A 22,330-nucleotide genomic window follows, 5' to 3' on the forward strand; every position below is an offset into this window, starting at 1 on the left:
GGAGGGGGAGGGAGGAGGGGGAGGGAGGAGGGGGAGGGAGGAGGGGGAGGGAGGAGGGGGGAGGGGAGTGGGAGTGGGGCCACATCCAGCATACAAGCCTGTTTCACTGTTTTTAATTTTTCAAATAAACTGCCAACATTTAATGATTGGAGAAAACACAGAGCAACCTTGAACACTCAGCTTTTTTTTTTTTTTTTCCTTTGGCAGGGCTAGGTGGGGGTCAAGGAGGCGCCTATGAGAAGGGGTTGGGTCCTCAAGTACATTTCAGCTTCCAGTTGTACTACGTCTCTCACACCAGTCACCAGCCCAGTTCCTGCTCCCTGGACTAGATGACATGGTGCCACTCAAGGAATCCAGAAACAAACGGCCTCTCACAGGAGCTTTGGACAGTGGGCAGGAAAGGCCAGGGAGCTTCTCCATCCTGCAGCTTTCTTCAGAGCCCAGAGGGTCCATACTGGACCTGCCTCTTAACTGCTTCAAAATGCCAGGCTAGGCCAGAGCTGTAGCTCAAGTTCCCTCATAATTGAAAGGAACACTCGCTCGCTCACTCCTGTCTGTCTGGTTTTCTGCTGTATTCCCAGGGCCCAGCTCTATACCTGGCACAGAGCGGGTGTTTAATAAATACTCACCGAACGAAGGAAGGAATGCTAGAGACACAGAGGTGAAAAAGAGATGACTCTGCCATCAAGAAGCAGGTAGGTGTGGGTGGGAAAGACGTGTGTTAACAATGATACAGGTGATAAAAGCAAGCACAGTGGTAAGGTCAGGGTAAGAGGTCGTCTAATCTGGCCTACCAGTTGTCAGGAAAGTTTCTGAAGGACATAGGTTTCCAGCTTGGCAAGTGCAGGATGCCGGTGCTAGTCCCTAAGACAAAGAAACTGAGGTGGGGTGGTAGCGGGGGAGGCGAGGGCTGAAGGAGACAGGCTGGTTGGAACAGATGCCTTGAGATAGCCATGTGGAGATGTTGGTGGACAGGTGGATGAGGCTCAGAGGTGACTGGGCTGACATGGGTGACGTAAATTTAGGAATATATGGATGGTAAGTAAGCCTTGAACAGAACGAGCCTGAGACAGAACCTTAAGGAATACTAACGTTTAAATGGGTGGGCTGAGGAAGAGGGGCCTGCAAAGGAGAGGGAGAAGGTGCAGACGTGGAGAGGGTGGAGTCAAGGGCGCCAAGGGTGCCTCAAATGGAGGAGTGGTCTAGAGATCGAATAAGAACAAAGAAGCCAAGGGGAGGCTGTCCCCAACTTAATCCCCTTCTCTCCCCATCTCTGCCGTTCAAATCACTGTAGCATCCTCCTCTTTAGCACTGAAGATCCTTCTCTTCAAACCTGAGACCCTAAATGTATTCATTCCTTCAAGGAAAAGGGAAGAGGAAATGAACCTTACAGCTTCTCCTGCGAACGCAAATGCTTTCTCCAAAAGCGCTTTTTAAAGTCTCGCGGTAGCCTCGTGAGGCTTGGTGTGAGTAACCCATCTCAGAGACGTGAAAACTGAGACTTGGAGGCTTTTAATTTACTTGCCCTGTGTCCCAAAGCCAGCAAGGGGTAAAACAGGGATTCGAAACCAGCCCGCATAACTTCAGAGCCTGTGCTCTCCGCATAATGGCACCAACACCCCACTCCCACCGCAGGCTCACTAGCAGGAAGCAAGAGAGCCGGGAGGCGAAACTGCCTCCTCAAAGGCTCTACCACGCCAAAGCTTCCGCACCAACACAGAAGGAGGGATTACGCCGGGTCCCGGGCCCAGCTCCAAGGCGGTAGAACTTGCTGGAGACTGCGGCCTCAGGCCGGGGCGAGCGCACACCAGCGACCGGGGGGGACTTGAATCTGAGAGTGCGGGTCGCCCTCCAGTCCCTCGGTTCTCCGCGCAAGTCCCCAGGCCCAGTCTCCAGCCCCAACTCCGTCCTGCCTGGTAGGCGCCCTCCTCACTCACCCGATGGCCAAACTTCCCCGCCTCCACGTGAGAGCCGACTCCGCCGTGACCCGGAAGTCAATCTCGACTCGCTGGCCCGCCCTCGCAAGATGCGTTTACTTCCGGGTCGAGGCCTAGCAGGGAGCGCGGTTGCCGTGGAAACTGCAGCCATGGCGGCCCCGGGACGGGTGTGCAGCGTCTCTCAGCGCTTGGAACGGGCGCTTTCAACTGAGTCGTTCATCACCGCCAGGACGCCAGGGCCCGTCGTGTCTCCCGTGTCCCTGGATCTGCGCGTCTCGCCGGGACAGGTTGCGGAGCTGCCCGGCAAGAACCTGTGGGAGCAGATCTGCGAAGGTAGGCAGCCCGGGCCGGCCGAGAGGGGCGGGTCTCGGGCGGCCAGGTGGGACCGGCGCTTCCTGGGCGCCTAAGGTGCGTCGGGCGGCTGACGCGCGAGGCCTCCTGGCATACTCGCCGCGGCCCGCCGGGCTCCCCATGTTACGTAGGGGAAACAGAGGCTCTGAGAGGCTTGCCTGAGGTTAGGCAGCGCAGCCTCCAGCCTGCATCCATAGTCAGGTCGAAGGCAGGGGAAGGCGGAATAAAGGGGACCAGCTGGTGTGGGCCAGTGGTGCCCAAATCTCATTTAGTGAACAGGAAAGAATCGCTGGGACGGAGATGGGGAGCTTGTTTAAAACATAGGTTTCAGGCCCCGCCCACAGGGCTCCTAATGGGGTGTAGGGGATCTGCACTTTGAAGGAGCACCCCAGGTAATTTTGATGTAGATAATCTGTGGCCCACGCGTTGAGCAAGCCTGGTCTAGACAGATTTGGCTTTAATCCTCTTCTTCTTAGCCTTCCTTAAAATTCGTAAGTGGAGTTTGTTTAGTTCACCTTCTTTTGTGGGCCTACATGTACCCTTGATCATGAGGTCCCGCAGTACTCTTCACATACGTTGGACAGGTTAGGCTTACCTCCGAGATGTTGCAGGTTGTGTTTCAGACCACAGCAATAAAGCGACTCACAGGAATTTTTTGGTTTCCTAGTGCATATAAAAGTTATGTTTACACAATACTGCAGTCTATTAAGTGCACAATAGCATTATGTCTAAAAAACACTGTATATGCCTTAGCTTAAAAATACTCTATTGTTGGGGAATTCCTTGGCTGTCCAACGGTTAGGACTCCGTGCTTTCACTGCCCAGGGCCCTGAGGGCCTGGATTTAATCCCTGGTCGTGAAACTAAGATCCCACAAGGCCTGCAGTGTGGTCAAAAATAAATAAATAAATAAATAAGAATACTTTATTGCTAAAAAATGCTAACCATCATCTGAGCATTCAGTGGGTTGTAGTCTTTTTGCAATACTAATGTCAAACAGCACAGTTCACCATGACAAATGTAATAATAATGGAAAAGTTTGAAATATTTTGAGAATGTCCAAAATGTGACACAGACACAAAATGAGCAAATGCTGTTGGGAAAATGGCACTAATAGACTTGCTTGATGCGGGGTTGCCACAAACCCTTCAATCTGTAAAAAACTCAGTACGTTCTAAGTGCAATACAGTGACGCACAATAAAACAAGGTATACCTGTATTTTACTTATCCTCGGTAAAGTGAGCATAATAATGGCACCTATTTCAAGGTGTTAGGAGGATGCAGCTAAAGGGGCGCTTAAGAAAGGGCTTAGCAAAGTGCCCGATTTACACCAAGAGCTCAGTGTATATTGCTCTTAATAATGCTGGGTGTTTTTTTTCCTCGCTAAGATTGTAAACTCCTTGAGGTCAGGAGCTCAGATTTTTCATTCTTGTGGCTACCATCATTACTTCAACTGTCTGAAACAGCGCTGTCCAATAGAACTTTCAAATATGGTAGCCAATAGCCACACATGGGTATTGAGCACTTGAAATGTGATTAATGCAATTTTATAACTGATTTTTTTGTTTTACTTCTAATAAGTTCTAATAAACTTACACAGCTACATGTGGCTAGTGACCACTGTATTGGACAGTGCAGGTCAGTAAATGTTTGTTGAATGGAGGAGAGACTGAATGTACCAGTATATGGGACTAGGTAGAGTGAGAGAGAGCCATGAGTTGAGAGAAGTGGAAAATACAAAGGAAGAAGAGAATAATGGACTCAGAGTTGATAGATGCCCTGGAAGGCCATCTATTTCAACTCCTACCCAGTGCTTGAATTCCTTCTCCTGTATTGCATTATACCTAGAAAAACCTTTTTCATCTTGAATGTTCTCCTTGTAACTTCTACCCTTTGCTCCTTACCCTCCTGGTGCTATGATCCAAGTTGCTAGTCACTCTACCATTATGAAAACACCCAAATAGAAGGTTGTTATTGTGGCTGTATTTTCCCCAGAGCTTTCACTTCTCCAGGCCAAACAGCTCTTCATAATACAATTGACTAGTAGTGTTTTGTTGAGGAAGCTGTTTAACCTCATCTCTAAGAGGGGATAATCCTTGTACCTACCTCACAGGGCTGTTGTGAGGCTGGAATAAGATAATGTATGCAAAGGTGCTTGCACAGAGCCTGGCATTTAGAAAGTGCTCAATAAATGTTCGTTATTGTTGACAAAGAAACATGCTTTGCATTTGTTTTAGAATCATGGAGTTTATTTTTCTCAAACAGGCCTGTAGGGAGAAAGCAAAGACAAAGGGTTTTGTTGCTCTGAAAAGCAAGTGAATTGATGCCACTTACAAAGTGATAGAGTTACAAAATGAAGTTTATGAGGTCAGAGATGGTGAATTTATACACACAGGCACTGTAATGATTATTATAACCTGGATGATAGACCCAGTTTCTTAAAACAAACATTCTAACAAATGCAGTTTTCTATAACAAATGTAGTAAATTCAGTTTCTCACAGAAACATGAAAAACAGGCTTTGTAATAATCCTGTGTTTGAGGTTAAGTATTATATTCTTTTAGGATATTTCCATTTAAAAAGCAAATTATCACAGCAAACAGACCTATCAGAAACTCAATTTCAGGAAAATGAGATGCAGAATAGATATTATTAAGACCTTTATTCTGCCTGGCTAGTGCTCTATGTGTGTGTGTGTGTGTGTGTGTGTGTGTGTGTGTGTGTGTGTGTGTGCGCGCACGCGCGCACATGCATATGGTGACTTACTTATGAATGTTCTTCAGTTTTCTCATCTTTCCAGTGATAACTAGCCTAGGGCTTTTTATTCTCAAAAGCACCTGTATTAGTATCAATAAACGTCTTTCCTGCCAAGGCTTCTAATCAAGTCTTGTAGTTGCTTATGACAATGACTTTTAACTATGGTTTTAACCAGGACTGATTCAAAGTATTTGGAGCTTACAGTCTTTTATTCTGATATTGCTGCTATTACTGCCATCGGCATCCTTATTATTGCCGTTGGTTCATCACTCCAAACACTAGTCTCTGGCCTCAGCGCTCAGTGCTGTTGTGAAATCAGGTCCCTTCTTCCCACCTGCCAGATAACAACATGGTCCAGTTCTGAATCAATGCTTGTTCCCCCAGCACAGCAGCTGAGCACAGCTGGAGAAAAGTGACACCAGGTGGCTCTCAGCAGTGCTTATTGGTCAACATCCATAAGTGCCTTCTCCCTAGTCCCTAGTTTTTACTCCACTCCTCTGACTTGGCGTGATACCACTTGGCAGATGGAGGAGGAGGAGGCATTCACTGAGAATAGTCAGGCGATCAAGAGTGGGGAGGGAATCCTCCAGCTTCCTGATACCAACAAACATATTTGCATCTGCTCATATGGAAGAAGTATTTATCCCACTACCCGCACAGCTCAGCCCTGCATCTGTGCTTTGGTGCCGTCCTCTCGCTATACCAGGATCCTGCTCTATCACTCACCTCTCCAACATCTTTAACTTCTCTACAGGCTTTTCCGTCTAAGCATCCTCTAGTCAGTCATCTTGGTGAAAACCTCTCCCTTGACCCCTGTCATCTAGCTCTTGTCTATCCCTCGTACCCTCTCTAGCCAAGCTTCTGGAAAGAATTCGTGTTCGCACCACTGTCATTCCCATTCCCTTATTAACCCATGAGCTCCTACTTCATGGCTTCAGTGAAATCATTCTCATGCATGAATCATCATATCTACCAGTGCGGCGAGTTATTTTAACTGCTAGACCAGGCATGACCCCAGGCACTGTTCTAAACACCAACAATTACTCTCCATCATAAACTCCACTGCCCAGTCCAGAAATCAGATTCATCTTGCATGCTTCCCTTTCACTTTCCACGATTCCTACATTCATTCTCCAATCCCTGTAGATCCTACCGGCTCAACATCTCCTGTAACCCCCAACTCCTCAGCCCCTAGTTCTCATGGCCCTTACCACTCCCTGTTTGGATTGCTGCTGTAGCTTTTTAGTTGGGGAAGGCTTCCTTCCAGACTGTCTTCTACAGGAACCTCTCTCAAATTCAAATCTGATCACATCATGCCATGACCTACAATGATTTTTACAGCTTTCATGGTAAACATAAACTTCTTAGCTTAACACCTAAGCCCTTTAATGATTTGGTCTCTGTCTCTTTTTTTTAGATTCATCGCCTACCATTTGTCCAAATCATCCTAATGGCTAACATTTATTGAGCTGCCCTTTATGTGCCAGGCACTGTGCTAGGTGCTTGCTTTTCCTCTTGTTTAAACCTCTCAGTAACTTGGTGGTTTAAACAGATAAGGAAATTGAGGCATAGAGAGCTTCGGAAACTTGTCCAAAGTAAGTGGTAGAACCGGACTGCAACTCGTGTGTGGCACTCAAGTTCAAGCCCTTAAGCGACATAGCAGTGTGCCTAAAGTGTAGACCTGGAGCTCCCTCATCACGACATCCCAGATACTTGCTGAAGCGCAGATTCCTGTGGTGTGATGATTCATCCCACTCCTTGGGGGTGAGTCCCTAAGCTCTGCAGTTTAAATACACTCTCTAGGCAAGGGACAAGGCATAGTATCACTGTCCTGTGCTGTGTACCTTTAACCATAAGAAACTATTCCTCCAGCACACCACACTGTTCCATTCCTCCGCACCTTTGCACAAGCTTTGCCTCTTACTGGAACATCTCTGCCTTCTCAGAAGTGGCCCCTCTTCTCAGAAGTGGCCCCTCTTCTGGAAGGCCTTCTGTTATTCTTCACGCTGATTTTGAAGCCCCTCCTTGGTGCTTCCTGAGTGCAGCCCTCTACGGCATCACTTCACATCTTATAACCACTGGCTCTTACTGTCCATCCCCTCACCAGGACACAAGCTCTTCTGCCTTCTTCATCTGTCCCCCCAGCACCTTGTACATCTCCTTGCCGTAGTATATGCTGGCTAAGTGTTCGTTAGATTCACTTCCAGCCTCCATCTTCCCAGTTCATCCCTTTCCAATAGGCCACTGTTGGTGAACACTGCATTTTAATTGCTGTTTCATTTAGGAACATGTTCAGCTGCAAATCACAGAAAACCCAACTAATAGTGGCCTGAGCAATAAAGACATTTCATCACCTCACGTGCCTGGAGCATGGCGGCAGGGAGGTTCCAATTTGAGCACAAGGGCTCTGTTCCCCCAACAGGGTTATAGGTTCTTTCTGCTCTGCCTCTTACATAATGTTGCCTTTGTTGTATAAAATGAACAACTACGTTTACTTGTTCTTAGATTAATGTTCGTTTAAAATGCATATAACATTAAATTCCCCTAACCAATTACAGGTTCTCCCTGCTACCCAAAAGTAGAGAGTTCCTGTGAAAACTTTCGTAAGCCAAAATGGCATAAAGCAAAGAAGTGATTACCTTAGGACACATCTTGCTAAAGGATGCACAGAATAAATCGAGAAAAAGTACAGATGTTCACAGACAGTTCAAAACTGTGGTGGCGTGATGCTGAGATGCTGAGTGTAGTTCCAGGGGAAGGAGCTTGGCAGTGCCACTCCACTGCTCGGAATACACACTTCCTCCGTAACAGTTCGCTGCAAAAAAACCGCTGATCGCTCTTTTCACTGTTCACCTTTTCTGTTAAAGCAAAAATGCCCTTTGGATTTCTCTTGGTTAGCGAAAACAGGTACTATTGTAGGTCTTTTGTAAAAGTGAAGTGCGTAAAGCAAACTTTCAAAAAGTGGGGGACACCTGGAATCCAGTTTACAAGCTTAGGTAACGAAAAGATTGTAAACATTTGGAAATTTAATATACCTGATTTTCTTAAGAATTTCTAGTGCCAAACCAGCAAATTTTTCTTCAGTACTCTTTACAAACTTAATAAATTCATGCAAAATTATATGGCTTTCAATGTAAAAAGCATCAGTCTGTAATCAATTATATGTTTTAAATTGAAATCGCAAGGTGACAGTGACAAATTCTCAAATATGCCAGATTCTCTTAAATCTTACAGAGGCTTGAAATAAAAAACACATCAGATTGTCCTGAGGCAAATGTATTTTCCCATACTTCTACATAATCATATAACTGTATATCTTTTGTGGTTGTAGGATGAAAAAGTTTGTATATTTTCCATCAAATTTCTCATTGGGAAAAATATAAATGGCAAATAAATCATAATTAAAGAAATATAAATAAAAGTAAAGTATCATTTTAAATATGTATGAGATCAGTTATACCCTAGAGAAACAGGCAGACTTACTATTAGGAGTGTGAATTATTATAAACCTTTTGGAGGAAAATTTGGCAATTTGGCCCAAATTTTAAATTATTTTTTTCTTTGAAAGAACAATTCCACATCTAAGAGTTAATCCTACAAAAGTACCTCCTTTCTGGTCAATGATGTGTGTATAAATATGCTTACAACAGCATTGTTTGTAATAATGAAAAATTGGAAGCAACCTAAAAGCCCACTAAGAGTACACTGGTTAAATAAATGAAGCACATCATATAGTAGCAGCATTGAACGAGCTCCATGATTCAGCACCTAGAATGGATTCTGGCACATAGTGGACTCTCAATAAATATGGATGAATTAATTGATAAAGAGTCAAAAGTAACTTGCTGTAGTGTTTGTTTTGTTCATTCATTCATTACTTCATTCATTCAGCTTCTGACTTCCCTAGCGGTCCAAGCGTGATTAAGACTCCACACTTCCAATGCAGGGGACGTGGGTTTGATCCCTGGTCGGGCAACTAAGATCCCACATGCTGTGCAGCCAAAAAATTTAAATTAAAAAAAAAAAAGTACATTCATTCAGCTTCATATTCTTTGGGAATGTGATGGTGAGCACAAACAGACCCAGGTACATCCACATCCCACCCCCCCAAAAAAAACACAGTCTTTTAGAAGAGATACTCATTAATTTTTACAAATTTCAAATAAGGGTAAGACTTAATATGAGTTATGCAGAATAAGGACACAGTGTTATCAAGTTCTATGCTTGGGTGATTTGAGCTAGTCTTGGAGATCTAAAGTGAATGAATGTATTTGTGAATTATATACAAATGTTAGTAAATGCATTGAAAAAGTTTTGGTTGAATCTATGCCAATTCCAGCAATGGTTATGGGTTGTAATGGGATTAGATATGACTTAGAGTCTACATAAGCCATCTCCGTATTATTTGGAATTTTTCTCATAATAAGCATGTATTGCTTTTGTAATCAAAGCTATAAATGTATATGTATCTTAAATCCAAACGAATAGTTTTCACACCGTGTTGGTGATTCTCAGTGTGTTGGGGGAAGAAGGTGAATTTACATTTTTGCTTGAGAGGAAAGAATAAAGTGGTAGAGCTAGAGTTGCTGTGGTGGGCAGAATTCTCAGATGGCCTCCAAGATTCCTGCCTCTAGTGCACATAGCTCCCAGTTATCCAATCAGAAACTAATTTAGGCACTGCTGTCAAAGGATTTTTCAGATGTAATTAAAGTGTGTAATCAGATAACTTTATTTTTTTTTTCTAATTGAATCTGTAGGTTTTTTGTTTATTTGTTTTGTTTTTTGGCCACACTGCACAGCTTGTGGGATCTTAATTCCCCGACCAGGGATCAAACTCAGGACCCCAGCATTGGAAGCTCACAGTCCTAACCACTGGACTACCAGGGAATTCCCTCAATTGACTTTAAATTAAGAAGATTATTGTAGGTGGGCCTGACCTAATCAGGTGAGCCCTTAAATGAAGTCAGAGAGGTTCAAGCAGAAGAGACTACTGTTGCTTTGAAGTAGCAAATATCCAAGAGTGAGCTGCCTGGACCTGAGGGTGGCCAGCCTCTTGGTGCTGAGAGCAGTCCCCATAACAACCCAAAAGAAAATGTGGACTTCAGAGCTACATCCACAAGAAACTGAATCCCACCAACAATCAGTGAACTTGGAAGAGGACCCCAGCCGTCAGATGAGATCACAGCCATGGCCAACACGATTTCAGCCTGATGAGACCCTGACCCATACCCAGGCTCCTGACCCTTGGGAACTGTGAGATAATAAATTTGTGTTAAGTTGCTAAGTTTGTGATAACTTCTTACATAGCACTAGAAACCTATTCTAGCTAGTATTGGGAATCAAAATTGCTTAAAACCTGCATCCTGACATACTAGTCCCCAACCTGATACCTAGGAATTGAAAAAAAAGTTGAGAATTGCTCTACCACCTGATAAGGAACGAGGTAATGGAATAAAACTTGCCTCCAGTACAAATGCATCAACTCCATCTCACCCAGAAACTTTGTTTTCCCTCATCACTGCAAAGCAACTATGCAATTGCCTTTGAAACATTGACCTTTCCAGAAATATTTTTACCAGTCTTTCCCTTAGGGGTGTAACCAATATAGTCATGGGCATTTTCTTGCTGTCTCTCAGCAATAGTTGTTGTTACGCTGTAGAACTTATGTGGAATATTCTTTGCATTAAGCTCCCCAGCAGGTTGACAGTGATCAGTCTTGAAACCTGGCAATTGTTCTCCAACTCACTGCATGTTAGAATCAGCTGGAGGACTTAAAATATTGATTCCCAGCCTCTTGCCCCAAACCTACTGAATCAAAATTTCTGGGGTCGGCCCAAGATATTAGCATTTTCAAAAATCTCCCGGGTAATTGTAATGTACAGCCAAGATGGAAACTTACTGGAGCTTACAGTAGAACCTCTCCAATTTTAACTGCATGCAGGTTACCTGGGGGTCTCGTTAAAATGCAGATTCAGATTCAGCAGATCTGGGGTGGGGCTTGAGATGTTGCATTTCTAACTCCCCAGGGATGCCGATGCTGCTGGTCCCTGGGCAATGCTTTGACTAGCAAGGGTTTACGGGATTGCTTTTCCAGCCGTATACCCCAATCTGGCAGCCTTAACTTCACGCCCATCCCCACGTCTGCCTGAGATGGCTCATCTTGCCTCTGTCTCTTTTATTCTGCCCCCCTATACGTAACATTCTCCTCTTCTTTTTCTCCCCTCTCCTTCCTGTATGCTATTGGTGTCTTCCCTTAGCCACCCTCCTCATTTTCTTCCTCTTTTTATCCCTTGTAGTTATAATTCGGTGGGCAAGATCTAAATCTACCTTCTTGGGAAGAGTCTCAAACTCTTACATAAAGCCTGGAGTCTTTCATGCAAGAGAAGAATCATCTCTTACCCATTTTAAATAAACACCCTGTAATGGCCAATTGTTTTTTCATTTTTGAAAACCACCAACCAAAATAAAATTTAAGGAGATTTTATTCAGAGGAAAGGGAATTATCCACAAGCTGTAATGAAGTATGGAATTGAGGGGTTTTTTTCCCCCCCACTCCCTTCAGAGTATGAAGCTGAGCTGCCTCCCTTTCCAGAAGGATATAAAGTCAAACAAGAAGCTGTGGTTACTGTGAGTATCACCCGGGCCCCAACCTAACTGAAAGGTTCTTACACGAAAACAGCACTGATGGCTGGTGAGCATCAGACACTGTCATGAATCAGGGAGGGGGAAAGGAAAGGCACTGGAACCAGAACCAGAACCAGAACCGGGGCCAGTCATACCTCTGCTGCTAATGATGTGACTTAAAGGGCATCACACAACCACTTTGAGCCTCAGTTTCTGCATCTGTTAAATGGAGCAGATAATCCTTGACTAACTCACAGGGCCTTTGTAGGGCTCAAATGAGATCCTAGATGAGGAAGGCCTTTGCAGTGGATTCAACATCACTGTTGACAGTTTTGCAGATGGAGCAGATTTCTTTTTGCATAGCTGGGTGGGCTAAGACTGTACTAAGGAAGAAGAGAGGGCCAAGGACAAGGCAGCCAGGAAGGGAGGCCCTAAGGCAGTATGCTTGGAGTAAAATAGGGACTTAACGGAGTTTAAAATAAAAAGGTAAGGCTTTGAGAAATGAAGGGACTTGAGCAGGGTCACAGGGATGAGACAAAAACCTAAGTCACTAGACTTCAATATGTCACTGCAGCTGCCTCCATTAGAGATTCTGTGTCTAAGATCTTCCTTGGCTTGTGATTGTTCCTTTTTCATAGCATCCTGTTCTTGCTTTATGAATGCAATGCTTTCTCAAATTTCTCTGCAGATACTAATTACAGTTCTCTCCCCTGAATTATTTTTGCTTCTTCAGGGTCAGTTGTTCTTTATAGATCTTGATCTTTGTCTTTTATGCTGTTGATGTTCTTCATCTATGTAGAAAGTTTTGATTATTTATTCAAAATTTAAAATGCAAGCGTGAGTGGATATTTCTACATAGTTGGTATAGTTTTCTTCTACTGTCATACATGTTGGTTTGTTTTCTGGATGGGTCTCTTCCATGAATAGAAACACTGACTGGGAGCTCATGGGGAGTGATTGTCCACTGGAGGACTTTTCTTCAGGGTCAGCAGACAGGGACTCCCTATTTTGGCACTGGGCTGGAAGCCTCCACATCAATGTTGAGGTTTTTTTTTTCTCTTGACTGCCAAAATGGCACCCTGAGTAGTTCTACTCCTTCCCAGGCTGTTTGTTTAATTTGTTTACAGAAGATTCATTGGAAAGGAGGGAGAGCAGGATATAAAAGGCTGCTGTGAATGCCAAAGGGGGCAGAAGCAGGAGGAGGGAGGATGGGGCAGCAGGCCACGGGGTCTCCAGCCAGATTTTCACTTAACCTCTCCTGTGTATTGTTTCCTTTCTCATTCCCACACTGTGAGGAACTGAACCTCTGAAGCCCTTTGGAATTCTGGTGGGAACGTGGACTCTCGTCTTCTGGGGGCAGTTTCCTCCTGTGGATTCTGACCTGCCACTCCTCCTCTCATCTGACAACAGGCTTTATTCTGTTTCTTTTGTAAATTTATTCATTTATTTATTTTTGGCTGCATTGGGTCTTCATTGCTGTGCCCAGGCTTTCTCTAGTTGTGGCGAGCGGTGTCTACTCTTTGCTGTGGTGCGCGGGCTTCTCATTGCGGTGGCTTCTCTTGTTGCGGAGGACGGGCTCTAGGCACGTGGGCTTCAGTAGTTGTGGCACGTGGGCTCAGTAGTTGTGGCACGTGGGCTCAGTAGTTGTGGCTGGCGGGCTCTAGAGCACAGGCTCAGTAGTTGTGGCGCACTGACTTAGTTGATCCGTGGCACGTGGGATCTTCCTGGACCAGGGCTCGAACCCATGTCCCCTGCATTGGCAGGCAGATTCTTAACCACTGCGCCACCAGGGAAGCCCTATTCTGTTTCTTTTGGAAATGTCTGGAGATCTCTCATCCATTGACAGCCCTCCCAGTCTTTGTTACAGGTTTATTTCTTGGTTGTCCTTTATAGGTGTCTTGGGAGAGAAGAGAAGGATTTGTGCTCAGTATGCCCCCTTGAACCTAAATTCTGACACAGACTTTTATTTTTGTTATATTATAAAAGAAAATACAATGATTTAAACTACATGAATTGATTTCCCTCCCCACCGCCACCCCAGGCATCACCATCAGAGGAAAGGGTTTTCTGCGGCTTCAACACGGAACACCTTTACCCAGCTGCTCCTTTAGCCGTGGTTCCACAAGTGTCCTGTCCTCAAGCTAAACGGGAAACAATCGACCCAGAAACATGTACGTAAGGAAGTGCGATCTCAGCTCTATAGTTCAGGAGTTGTGACATTGCAAAACCATGGGGTGGGGACAGGGTGGACAGATAGACCTCAGGGAGACCACATAATAAGAATGTGTTCTTGTTTAATTTTTATTTATTTATTTATTTATTTATTTATTTATTTATTTTGCGGTACGTGGGCCTCTCACTGTTGTGGCCTCTCCCGTTGCGGAGCACAGGCTCCGGACGCGCAGGCTCAGCGGCATGGCCCATGGGCCCAGCCACTCCGCGGCATGCGGGATCCTCCTGGACCAGGGCACGAACCCGCGTCCCCTGCATCGGCAGGCGGACTCCCAACCACTGCGCCACCAGGGAAGCCCTAATTTTTATTTTTAAGAGATAGCCTTTATTCCACTGATGTATCTTTTTTTTTTTAATTTAATTTAATTTATTTTTTTATACAGCAGGTTCCTATTAGTTATCTACTTTATACATACTAGTGTATATATGTCAATCCCAGTCTCCCACTTCATCCCACCCGCCCTCCTGCTTTCCCCCCTCGGGGTCCACTGATGTATCTTTAAGGTTGAAAAGGAAGAAAGACACTTAAGTTCTTAAGTTCTTAAGTACTTAAGTTCTACATTACATACAAAGGGGGAAAATGTAAAGAGTAAAAGAAAGTATCATGCTGTCTTGCTTTGTGTGTGGAAGCCAGAGATGCAGGCGTCCTCATCTTCCTCCCCGAGTCCCTGTTCCTCGCCCTCCCTGGTGCCAGGCCCTCTCCCCCGCTGGTTTGTTCTGCTCCCTCCGCTAGTGGGCTTTGGGCTTTGGGCTTTGGTAACCACTATTACTGTGCCCTTAGGTCCTTGTACCCCCGCCCCGTTCCCCTCTGACCTCAGTTCCTACCAACACTCCCTTTGCGTATTTCCCTCCAGCTACACCAGCCTCCTGGCTGTGCCTGTGGCCCTGGCCCCATGGACCCCCCTCTACAGCCCCACCAGAGTACAGAAGCTCAGAGGGATATTTTAAGTTTCGTCGGTAATCAGCCCAACTCAGCAGTCTAGAGTAAAATATAACATTTATGGTCATGTTGATTAATGGAGAATACCTTTTTTTGTTCAGAAGCAAATGTTTCTCCCAAATTAACTTGAGCCATTTTGGATTTTTGGTGGGAATTTTTTGTTTGTTTTAGGTTCCCCCAAAGAATATTTGGAAACATTCATCTTTCCAGTTCTGCTTCCCGGAATGGCTAGCCTGCTTCACCAAGCAAAGAAAGAAAAATGTTTTGAGGTCAGTTGTTTTGTTTCTTTATTTCTAAATGCTCGATAATGCATTTTTATCAGGTGGTAGCTCATTATCTTAGTACCGTCAAGTGGCTGTTTTCAAAATGATCCCTTTGGGAGGGAAAGCCTTGTTTCAGTCACTTATCCAACTCCGGCTGGGACATCTAGTTGTGCACACACACGCACTGCCATCTGTCTGTCCGCCTGGCTCTGGGGAGGTTTTCTGCCTCGCTTGGCCCGCTTGGCCTCCCTGCCTGCCCTTCTCCTGGGCAATTGGCATCTGCCAGGTTTCTTGGGTCTTCCTGCTCCCGTTATGACATGCACAGATTATAGCTCTCCTGCCCTCTTATCCAGCTCCGGATTGACCATCCCACCTCGGGGCTCCCCCTACTCCACTTCATGCCAAATGCCACGAATGTACTTGCTTTAGGAGAGGCCTGGCCCATGGTGAGTGCTCGGTGACTGGTCATTATCATACTGCAGCTAGTTATCTGTATGAATCGAGTTCCAGTCCTGGCGCACCGCCATGTAAATACCCCAGAGGCTCCCTCTTTTCTGCAGTTGGCAGTATACATCGGGTGTGTGTCTTCCCTGCACAGTACTAGAATTTTGGATGACCTATACGCAGAGAGTAAAATAGCAACAGCATTTCATGTTGACTAAGTGCTTGCTCTGCTGGGTGCTTTGCTTAGGGCTTTATCATCACTCCCAACAGTTCTGTGAGGTTCCTCTTGATTCATATTGTCTGCATTTTGCAGATGAGAAAACGGACGAAGGGATAGATTCAGAAAGGTGATCAAGGGTGAATGGCAGAGCTAGGATTCAAATCCAAATTAAATGATTCAAAATGATATTTTTAAAAGTTGGCTGTAACTACAGTGCAAACCCCAATTTGTTTGACCCACGTCTTTAAAGCATTCACAGATAATGGTGTCACCTGCTTGGTTGCCCTTCAGCACAGGATCTCTCTGTGAGAATAGGATACTGTCCTGATGCTTTTATATACCGAAGAGACAACGTTTTCACCTGCTCTAGCAAACACTCAACTTTCCTTTCGCGCTGCCTTGACGTTATACTGACCCTCCTGTCTCTTAGTCACCCCACTTTATACCTCCCCCTAATTCACTGCCACTGGTCCATTCAGCATAACATTCCTTCTGACAGGCCTCACCGTGACAGTTGTGTCTTTAGTAGAAGCAGAAACGAATTATGAGACGTTGATCTGAAACCAGGCAGCACGCTTGTGAAGGAGGTGTTTAGGGTACGCTGCTGGGCCACGGTACACTGTTTGAGAACCGTGGATCCACATAAGGAGTCCAAGACCCCTCAGCCTGGCTTTCACGGCCCTCTGCAGTCTTTTCCCTCCTTCCTTAGAAGGACATCTCTCTCTGTTCTCCTTCCTGGGTGATACCCTCCAGCAGATAGAACCACTTCGAGGTCCCTGTACCTGCCCCACACTTCACGGCTTCTGTGCATATGTTCCTTCATTTTTTTTTTTTTTTTGAGAAAAAAATCCTTGAGTTCTTCTTCTCTGCATATTTAAGTTCTATTTGTTTTTTCAAACTCAGCTCTGTGGCTTCTCTTTCAGGCCTACTGTTCCCAAACTGGAAGCAATTGAACCCAGCCCTCAGATTTCAGAGTATTTCATCTATTCCTCTTCTAGTGGAAAATTAAGACATCCTTGACCCACAAATACACTTCATTTTATACATGTCTGTCTCCCCCAGTATTTTCAGTTCCTTGAGGACAGATTCTCTGATTTATTTTTGTATCTCTATTCAGTGCCTAGTATATCCTACCCAGTACCTAGCCCCTGGTGAATACATAGTTGGCCCTCAATAAATGAGTGCACAGTTGGACGTCAGGGGAGCACCTCTACTACTATGTCCTTGACCAAAACCCAGCTTTCTTCTATCTGGGAAGGCTGTTCTCTTGGGCTCATCCCTGGAGGGACGCCATGAAGGGGGGTGAGAGAAGAAGACATCCATATATTTCGTGAGTTAGTCAATGTAAGAGAGCAGTGGGTGGCAAATTCCACTGCCTAACCCTCCTTATATATTAATTATGCAATTAACTAGTAAATTGGCTTGGTTTATGGCATATTGATTAAGAACACATCTCTGGATGTGTTCTCAGGGTTACCTGGTTTTGACATCTCCCTCCACCCCAGCTGGCTGTACAGCCTTGGGCAAGTTATCTCATCTTTCTGAGCCACCATCTGTTCCTTATGTGTAAAATGAAGATGATCATAGCACCTGCTCATGGTGTTACTGAACCAGGGACTGAACCAGGGTCATTTGCCTGATGCACAGCAAGCCAAATACTAAGACACTGAGGTTTGCAGCAGAGAAGGGGTTTATTCACCAGGCAGCCAAGTGAGGAGATGGGATAACAAGTCTCAGGTCCACATTCCTGAAGGCAAGGGGCTTGGGATATTTGTGGGTGAAGAGTATACCGTCAGAGGTCCAGGGGAAGGTGATTGGAGGCAGGAAAAGGGTGAGGTAATCACTGCTCTGCACAAGTATATCTGAATTACATGCTTCTTTCTTCATGGGATACATGTTCAGAAAATAGAGGTGCTAGCATGATCTGAGGGTGAAGTTTTTGGCTCTCTGATGTCACAAGGTCATTCATGGGACAACTGTGTAGGCCCAGTTTTAGGGTCGGTGGTCCCAACCAGTTTTAGCCTGCTTGAACTGGACAAGAGCTGACTCCAAGTTTCTGAAAAACAGCTTAAGCCACCGTTACTATAGCAACCCATACGTCAGAGGTGTTATCTATAGGAGGCGGTTACGGAGTCTTGTGATGTATTATCTAGGCTACATGAAGCTTGGAGGGTATGCAATTTGCAAAAATAATTAAGGCATCCTTGATCAGTGAAAGCAGGTTATAAGCACAGGGGCTTTTAACAAGCAGTTCCCTTATCTGCTCAAGACAAGCTCAAGAATTTCTGTTAGCCACCAGTTTCGGTTAACCCTATGGGGCACAGTTTCAATGGGATTATCATGCTGATGAAATGATGTGGCCCATACAAAGTACTTAGGGCAGTCCCTGGAATGTAGGAAGAACTCAGTAAATGTTAACTTATTATTTTTTGTTGTTGTTGTTAACTTATTATTGATCATTAGTATTACTGGGCTGCAGGTTCTCCCCAGGTAGGGTGGGTTACACCCATTACCTGAGTGGGCTTGCTCTTGTTCCTTGGCTACCCAGAGGCCTTATTCAGCACTTGGTCCCAGCTCCCCCCCAAGCACCTGATTACACAAGGACTTCATGAAGAAGGTTTATTTTGCTGATACTTTTATAGGGAGGTGGGAAGAGGGGTTTGTTGGCATCTATCAAGCAATACTTCATTAATCCTGTCTAGAACCACGTCTGTCCTCTCCAGGCGCCTCCTCCCACACAGCCTCTCCAGACCCCTTTTGGGTCCTGAACAATTCAGCTCTGGCTCTCAGCCTGCATAGCCCACTCAGCAAAGAAAAGTGCAGCATTCAGCTTACCCTTCCTTCCTCAAAATGCAATTCAACCGCTATTCATAGCTTTTGGTGGGTGGGAGTGGTGGTAGGGGGCTTCACACCTCTCACCCCAACAGAGACAGAATTGCAAGGTTTTCTTCATATTTCTCTGGCAGAAATTCTTAGTTTTGAGACACAGGCCTGGTGAATTCAAATCTGGGAAACCTTAATCCTGCTATATTCTCCTGACATTCTGGTACAGACCAGTTGTCCAGATTGAACCAGAAAAAAACACAATGATCAGATCCCCATTTTCATTAACATGAGAAGCTGCTCTGCTGAAGGGGACTATAAACAGAAAAAGCTGGTAAAATGAATGCCAGCAATTCAGGTACTGACTGTCCATCCAGGTCATGGTGGTCCCCTCACTTGTGGTTTGACTGCTGCTATCATAATAGTGATCGTATTAATGGTCAGAGAAGCTATCTCACTGGTTAGTTGTCTACTGTGTGTCATCACTGGTCAAATTGCTTTATACACATCATCACATTTTACCCTTACAATCAACCTCTAAGCCAGATCCCCTTTTCCATCAACTGCTTTTTACAGAGGAGGTCCCTGGAACTCAGAGAAGTCGAGCATTACCTAAGATCACCCAGCTAGTGAGCAATGGAGCAGGTCTTCAGCCAAGGTCCAGATGCTCCGAGAGCCTGTGCTTTCATCCCTCTCAAAAAATGGGGCTTGGAGGCTGTCCTCTAAATAGCTCCAGGAAATACAAATTTTTTAAATTTGTGGTTCTTTTCTGGAGAACAGATTGCTACTTGCCTTAAGTTATAAAATCTAAACTGCTTCTATTCTTGTGTATTTTTCATTTGCTTGTTTGGCTTCCCCTGACGACTTAATTCTTGTCCCCCATTTGTAACTGAGCTTCCCCTCCTCTGTGTGGTGTTAAACAGGGCAAGGCGTGGCCATATGGAATGGTAGTGAGGCTGGGGACCAGAGAGCAGAGCCCTTGGCCTGACCCTGTATGTGTCAGATGGCCTTGCCCCTCTGGCTTCAGGTCCTGCTGCTAAATGAGAGAGACCAGACAATCCTGCAAGTCATATTTCAAGGATCTTTGTTTTTAATCCTGCTGTTGGCCAAAGTATATTCAGCGTACCCTGCCTTTTATTAGCTTGATCAAAGGATGGAACGCAGTGATTAAACAATGAAATGAGCACAATGGAATAACCTTTGTTTGGATATGTGTGAGAATATCTGCAAACATATTAAGCCACCCAAGTTCAGTTCCTTTCAACAAACATTTATTAAGCCCTACTATGTGCTGATCATGGGGCCAGGCCCTGGACACCCAGAGAGGACAAGTCTGGCCCTGTCCTCAAGGAAACCACAGATGAGTAGCAAAGCCCTCGGTAGCTGAAGGATAAAGGTAGCTTTTATTTTCTTCCCCTTTGTTCTCTTTTGCTCCTCCAAAAGAAGAATGAATATGGAGAAACAGCGAGCGTGGATCTGGTGCTAGACATTCACTTCTAGACCTTAAGGCAGTTATATTCACTTGTGCAGCCTTTATTCTAATTTATTCAACTGTTATTCTTCTAATTTATACAAAAATCAGCTAAAAGGACAGTAATTAAGATTTTACATCGAGGGTTGCATGTCTAATTTTTGCCCATAAATAATTTTGTAATGAGGGGGCTAGAAACAGTTTCCAGCCTCCAGGCAATGATAAAATGCTTTTAAAGAATCAGAGAAATTTCTATTTGTATTAGAGAGTAATGAGGCATCCTTGTGCCAACTCATACTTCATCTTTGACATCCCATGGATGAGCTGCCACTGGGACTAAATGAAAACAGATGAAACCTCAAATGCTGCAGGTGCTTGAATGGAGCATTAGACTTTCAATGCTATAATGAATGATCAAAGGATGTAAAAAAAGTGGGTTCCTAAACCTGATAACTTGCAAGAATTGATAAACTTTACAGGCAGCTAGACACCTAGTGTGACCACTTCCTTGCAGTGTGACCCTATGTAATCTGTGAGTAATCCTTAACTACTAAAGGGATGACAGAGGTGCTCTCGTTACCAGGAGGATGACTCACCGAAGGGTGCTCACAAGCACTGTTGAATGTTACCTTCCTGCCCCGCCTTCTCTTCAGTCTTTACCTGGAAGTTCAGTATTTGAATGCTTCAAATAGGCAAGATGGTTGAATTATCATTACTTCTTTCCATGCCAATCCTGATTCAGGATTTTAGGATTTCTTAATTAAATTTGATTCCCTCCCCACCTCCCCCCCGCCCCCGACATCACGTAGTCTTTTGTGGGTTATTTTTGCTGGCTTAAAAATTACATTATTGCCATCTCAACATTTGTCAGACCCAAGTGGAGCTCCTCTTATCCAGATCTGCACAACAGATTTGCATTTTCTTGATTCAGCTCTTCCTCACATCCTGTCATTGAGAATAGATGCTTAAACTGAATGATAACCAGCCTCCAGCCGAAATTACATAACGGGAGCATTCTTATCTGTCACCCACAATTGAATGTGCATCCAAATGGCTCTTGAACAGCAGCATAATTCATTGTTAATTAGGGCCGTTCAAAGTGTATCTTGAAACGGCATTTGTATTAGGTCACTTAAGAATAATTGCTGATTTGTATTTTGCCCTTAAAATGCTGACTTCTAGTTATTTTTTCGTGCTTTCCTCATTTTCTGTTTTGTCCTGTGATATTGTTCCAGCAATACGTGGAACATAGTAGGGACCCACTAATAGTTGTGGGATGAATAAATGAATATGATTCTGCAAAAGTCAGAGCCTACTTTTAAGATCATAATTAAGTTACAGGAGCACATAGCTGTTACATGCAAGAGGTCATTTACTAACTGTACCTGCACTGTCTGGATTTATTACTTCCAGAGGTAGGTAGACCACGGGGAGGCTGTCCAGATCTGTCGGGTCCCCTGGAGCTAGAGCTGAGGAATGAACAAATCGTCTAAAATTGAAGGAGCCTCACAGCCAGTGGAGAGCCAAAGAGTTGAAAAAGAGGCTGGAATTCAAGAATAGTAGTTTCTAGCACATTTAGAGCCCGTACTTTGTGCCAGACACTGTTCTAAGCACTTTAGCTGCAGAAACTCATTTAACGCTCCCAACAGTCCTCTGACGTGGGTGCTATTCTTGCCGTCTTACAGATGAGGGCCGTGCGGCACCAGGGTTAATCAACAAGCCAAGTACATAACTAGTGAGTGGCAGAGCCAAGAGTCAAACGAGCAGCCTGTTTCCTGAGTTTAGGAATTTAACCACTGGACCATGCTGACGGCAGGTCTAATGGCTTTCAAAAGCAGAGGCTAGATTTGGATAGGAAAGATGATCTGGGGACTTCCCTGGTGGTCCAGTGGCAAAAACTCTGTACTCCCAATGCAGGGGACCCAGGTTTGATCCCTGGTCAGGGAACAAGATCCTGCATGATGCAACTTAAGATCCCACATGCCACAACTAAGACCTGGCGCAGCCAAATGAATAAATAAATATTAAAAAAGAAAAAAAAGAAATGATCTGGAGGCACTAGAGAAGAGGACTAAGATGCTAGGCAGGCCTGGGGCAGACACCTCGTGGGGCAGAGCCTTTCATTAGATTGTCCTGTGAGCACCAGGACACCTCAAGGAAAACCAGAGAGAGAGAGGCGACGCCTAATGACTAGGCCATAAAGCATTTGGTCAATTACTCATACACCTGGTGTGTGTGTGTGTGTGTGTGTGTGTGTGTGTGTGTGT

General features: G+C 44.8%; 2 protein-coding genes across 6 annotated transcripts in view; one reads left to right on the forward strand and one right to left on the reverse strand.

Annotated features, from left to right (window-relative positions):
• Nucleotides 1–2,016, reverse strand: part of KNOP1 (lysine rich nucleolar protein 1) — a 17,963-nt gene extending 15,947 nt beyond the window's left edge. For 2 of the 3 annotated variants that reach the window (XR_003793317.1, XM_029221842.1), the window contains exon 1: nucleotides 1,938–2,016. The gene's annotated coding sequence lies outside the window, so the exon portion shown is untranslated. The remainder of the gene's footprint in view (nucleotides 1–1,937) is intronic. The other variant, XM_029221843.1, reaches the window with a different exon arrangement.
• Nucleotides 2,017–2,056: 40 nt separating this feature from the next.
• Nucleotides 2,057–22,330, forward strand: part of IQCK (IQ motif containing K) — a 127,139-nt gene continuing 106,865 nt past the window's right edge. The window contains exons 1-4 of one of the 3 annotated variants that reach the window (XM_029221847.1): nucleotides 2,057–2,270; nucleotides 11,609–11,673; nucleotides 13,712–13,841; nucleotides 15,014–15,111. In XM_029221847.1, the coding sequence (XP_029077680.1) occupies nucleotides 2,087–2,270; nucleotides 11,609–11,673; nucleotides 13,712–13,841; nucleotides 15,014–15,111 (477 nt within the window). In that variant the 5' untranslated portion in view covers nucleotides 2,057–2,086. The remainder of the gene's footprint in view (nucleotides 2,271–11,608; nucleotides 11,674–13,711; nucleotides 13,842–15,013; nucleotides 15,112–22,330) is intronic. The other 2 variants (XM_029221845.1, XM_029221846.1) reach the window with 2 other exon arrangements.

Source organism: Monodon monoceros, unplaced genomic scaffold (genome assembly GCF_005190385.1).
Source record: "Monodon monoceros isolate NGI ecotype Baffin Bay Population unplaced genomic scaffold, NGI_Narwhal_1 Super_Scaffold_13, whole genome shotgun sequence".
Lineage (NCBI taxonomy): Eukaryota > Metazoa > Chordata > Mammalia > Artiodactyla > Monodontidae > Monodon > Monodon monoceros.